The following is a 3,841-nucleotide window of genomic DNA, read 5'->3' on the forward strand; positions in this document are numbered from 1 at the left end:
TGCTGCGCGCCGCGGAGCTCGCGCGGTACCGCGGCGCGCCGGGGGAGCCCGGCCTCTACCTGGCCCTGCTGGGCCGCGTGTTCGACGTGCAGCGCGGCCGCAGGCACTACGGCCCCGGCGGCGCCTACAGCGGCCTCTCGGGTAGCGGGGCCGCGGGCGGAGCGGGCCCTAGTGGGATCGTTGCGGGTGACAGGGCCTTGGCTGCGGGGCAGGAGGGGCTGACAGGAGCCGCGGGTCCCTGCGGGCCCACAGGGCCTGGCTGAGGGGTGTCACTGAGGGCTGTCTGCCGGGGGATTAATGGGGACTGAAGGAGACCTGGGGCATCATTTGGGGCGGGCAGGACCCAGTTGTGGAGGGGTCCCTGGGGCCTGACAGACCCCGAGCTGGGGATGCTTGGAGGGCTGAGCGGGACGGGCCCTGTCCCGCAGGCAGAGACGCCACCAGGGCCTTTGTGACCGGGGACTTCTCGCCCGCGGGGCTCGTGGACGACGTGTCGGGGCTGCCGCCGCTGCAGACGCTCGCGCTGCGCCGCTGGCTCGCCTTCTACCGCAGCAACTACGTCCCGGTGGGTGAGTGCTCCCCTGCGCTCCGGGGGCTGTGCCGGAGCAGCGGGGCACGGTGTGGGCAATGGGCAGCACGTGCTGGAAACGCTTCTGGGCTCTGCGAGTGCCAGTGGCTTTGTGATCCTTACCGAGTCGTTGGCATGTGCTTGTGCCAGAGCGTGTTCTGACTGTGTGGTCCAAGAGGACATAAACCTTTCTTAAGGGGAACTCTTTTTAAGCTGGGACACAACAAAGATGCTCTAGAAGACTCCTGTTTCTTTGCCTTTAAATAATACAAAAGCAGAACTAGTCATTTTCCTTGCCTAGAAACATTGCAGTCTTAACTGATCTTCTCCTTCTCTCCAAGGAAAGCTCGTGGGCAGATACTATGATGAAAACGGAGCACCGACAGAAGCCTTAAGGCAGGCGGAGGCTGCTATTGAGGAAGGCCTGAGGCTGAAGGCAGAAAGCGACCAGAGGAAGCAGCAGTTTCCACCCTGCAACTCGGAGTGGAGCTCTGCCGTGGGCAGCCGCTTCTGGTGCTCCAAGCAGAGGTGAACTCTGCCTCTCTGCTCTTATGCCTGTGTTAAAGGTGCAATGGTTAGAGGCACAGATTTGGTGCCTTAAGAGACATTATGGAATAGTCTCAATGAATTAAGACTTCCTTTCTTTTTGCCCCAGTGCTTTGGCACATAAGGCAGCATGTATTACTGGGAGCAGTTACTCCCCAGAAACAGGCATCTTGCCACTCGCAGGCTGTGCTCTGCAGAGCTTTGACTCTTCTTCCAGGAGCAGGAATGGTGGATATGGAAGGTGGCCGCTCCAGGAAGAGCGAGCGGTAGGAGCATCCCTGACGAGAGCGGCTGCAGGTTGCTGCAGTGCAGCCAGCAGCAGTGCATCAGACAGCAAGGGCATGGTGGCCATTAGGAGTAAATTCTTTTTCAGTGTGTTCTGGCTTTCTGAGACTGCCATGTAACTACCTGAGCCTGTATTCACTACAGGGATTTTCCCATTTTGGAAACTGTCATCTGAATTGATTTTTACTTTTTTTCTGCTCTTAGTGGTGGCGTAAGCAGGGAGTGGGTTGGAGTGCCCCGGAAACTCTACACGCCTGGATCAAGAGGGAGCCGCTGCGTGTGCGTGAGAGCTACTGGTCCCCCGTCCGGAGAGCTGGATGCACCTGAGCACCGGGACAGAGGAGATCTGGATGACCCCCATCTGGAGGAATACGAAGGCTGCCATCCCCAGGCTGAGTGGTGCGTCCTGAAAGTGTGACCGGAGCGCTGGACGCGGGCACCAAATCCTGCTGCAGCTCCCGCTGCGCTCCCTGCCACCTTCCATTTGCCCACGCAAGGGGAGAGAGCAATTCCAAGGTCTTCATAACTGGATTTCACACATGACAATGGAGCTGAGAGGAAGAGGGAACACTTTTAGCTAAATCTTGTAGATAACTGCTAAAAATGAGCATTGGGAAATTTACTTTCCTAGAGAAAATCCCTGTGGTATTTTACACCATAAAAATATGGCTTTATTCTTATGCTGTTTTCACATCTGGAGATAAATTGTAGTATATGTAGCCTGGACTGGCTTTAAAAATCGATGTTGTATGCAGTCAGGAAATAGATGCCTGTATGCATAGTGGTATTACATGCTGTATTTTAAGGAAATGAGTTGCTGAGCACAAGAATTACTGCAGCATCATTGACTTCAGCTTTTACACAGCGCTCCCCTGTCACTCAGGCTCTGCTTCCTACAGCACAGTGATAACGCTCCTTCCTTATCACCTGCTTTGCTCTGAAGAGCTTAAAGGTAGCAGGGGAGAAGCCTGGATTTCTCCTGCAATGAAGGTTTGGAGTATCTAAGATCTGGTGGAGTTTAGTTATACAAAAGCTCTGCTATCATGTTCTTGGAGTACAGAAGGCAAAGGTCATAGCTGCATTTCCTTGTTTGATATTTGAAGTAGATGTTGAGCAAAGAAGATATCAGAAGGTACCAGTGAAGATTGCTATTTTCCACAAACCTCGCCCTCCTGGTCCTCGGATTGATTTACTACTTTCAAATGACTCAGAGGTCAAGAATTGATTGTTTTAATTAGACTGTAATGATAAAGCTGTGCAACCGCACAACCACCCTGCTGCAATCTCCCTCTTATTCCTATTTCTCTGCTGGTTTATGACATCTTTCTCTGTCCTCAATCCGATACGTGTCCATCAGGGCCCACATGCTATAAACCAGGCAGCACCAGGTTTTCTGTTTTCCTTGAGTCTGTTGCTAAATACGTGGTCCAGCTCTGCCACGGTTCTGTGCTGAGTTGTGTTCAGGTCCTCTTCCTAAAGTGACAACCTCCTATTTATGAACCAAGAGATCCTTCTAAAGCCCCTTAGGAGTTCTGAGCTATTTCTGCCTCTCATCATCTGAAAAAAATATTCACAGATCTAAGCAATGAGCTAATAAGCAATTATTAAAAAAGGCATGGCACGCCGCAGAGCTAGGGCAATCACTGCCCTGCACTGACTGTAGGTAGAGGCCCCAGCATTTCATCCCTGCAGTGTTTTGAAGGATGAGTCTACAGCTGCCTTGGCCCAGGATCCTGCAGCAACTTGAATGTGTGTCTGTGCTTACTGGAATAAACTTTTTTTTAAAAATAATTTGCTTTGGTGCTTATTTTTTGTTGTTATCTCCATATTGTACGCTAAGGAAGATTCCTCCAAAGTACTTGGTGGCCAAAAGGGTGGGTCTTGCCTGCCACAGCTGGAAGTTGTCCAAGTAGATGTGTGGCAGCACAGAGTCTTCACACAGTGGCCAAGCCCTCACTGAGGCTTCTAGCACTACACTGAGCCTTAGGCAGGTGCCATCCTTGGAATATCCTCTAAATGAGCAGCTTACTCTTAAAAAGGGCACAGTGCTGCTTTGCCTGGGCTCCTTAGCAAGCACCATAAAAATTCCCCTCATCTGGTGCACACACCCTCCTCCCCTGCTTGCCCCTCGTAATTCAGTAGGAGTGCTACAGGGAACACCATAAAAGCACAGTAACTCTTTTAACAGGTCCAGTGTTTTTAAAAACAGCTCAAAAGCTACTCCCTGTATCTAATGTAAGTTGCAGCTGCAAAGGCTGTTCTTCCCTATGCAAACAGTGCTGAACTGCTGCTGGGAGGGGGTTGACAGCTAAAGAGCAGCACAAACCCAAGTGTGGGGCTAGTGGAAGCTAACACTGATCTTACTGTCACTCGTTGCTTTGAGTTAGATGAAGAAGTTGTGACTTGAAATTCTAAGTCCCCTGCTCCTTGCCCCAATACTAA

At 51.7% G+C, this 3,841-nt stretch overlaps 1 protein-coding gene across 1 annotated transcript in view; it reads left to right on the plus strand.

Annotated features, from left to right (window-relative positions):
* LOC112956661 (neuferricin) overlaps nucleotides 1-2,913 on the plus strand; it is a 3,939-nt gene extending 1,026 nt beyond the window's left edge. The window contains exons 2-5 of the mRNA XM_026050147.1: nucleotides 18-141; nucleotides 429-569; nucleotides 910-1,096; nucleotides 1,604-2,913. Coding sequence (XP_025905932.1) covers nucleotides 18-141; nucleotides 429-569; nucleotides 910-1,096; nucleotides 1,604-1,817 — 666 coding nt within the window. The 3' untranslated portion in view covers nucleotides 1,818-2,913. The remainder of the gene's footprint in view (nucleotides 1-17; nucleotides 142-428; nucleotides 570-909; nucleotides 1,097-1,603) is intronic.
* Nucleotides 2,914-3,841: the final 928 nt, after the last annotated feature.

This window comes from Nothoprocta perdicaria, unplaced genomic scaffold (genome assembly GCF_003342845.1).
Source record: "Nothoprocta perdicaria isolate Ctin4 unplaced genomic scaffold, notPer1 scaffold_66, whole genome shotgun sequence".
Classification (NCBI taxonomy): domain Eukaryota; kingdom Metazoa; phylum Chordata; class Aves; order Tinamiformes; family Tinamidae; genus Nothoprocta; species Nothoprocta perdicaria.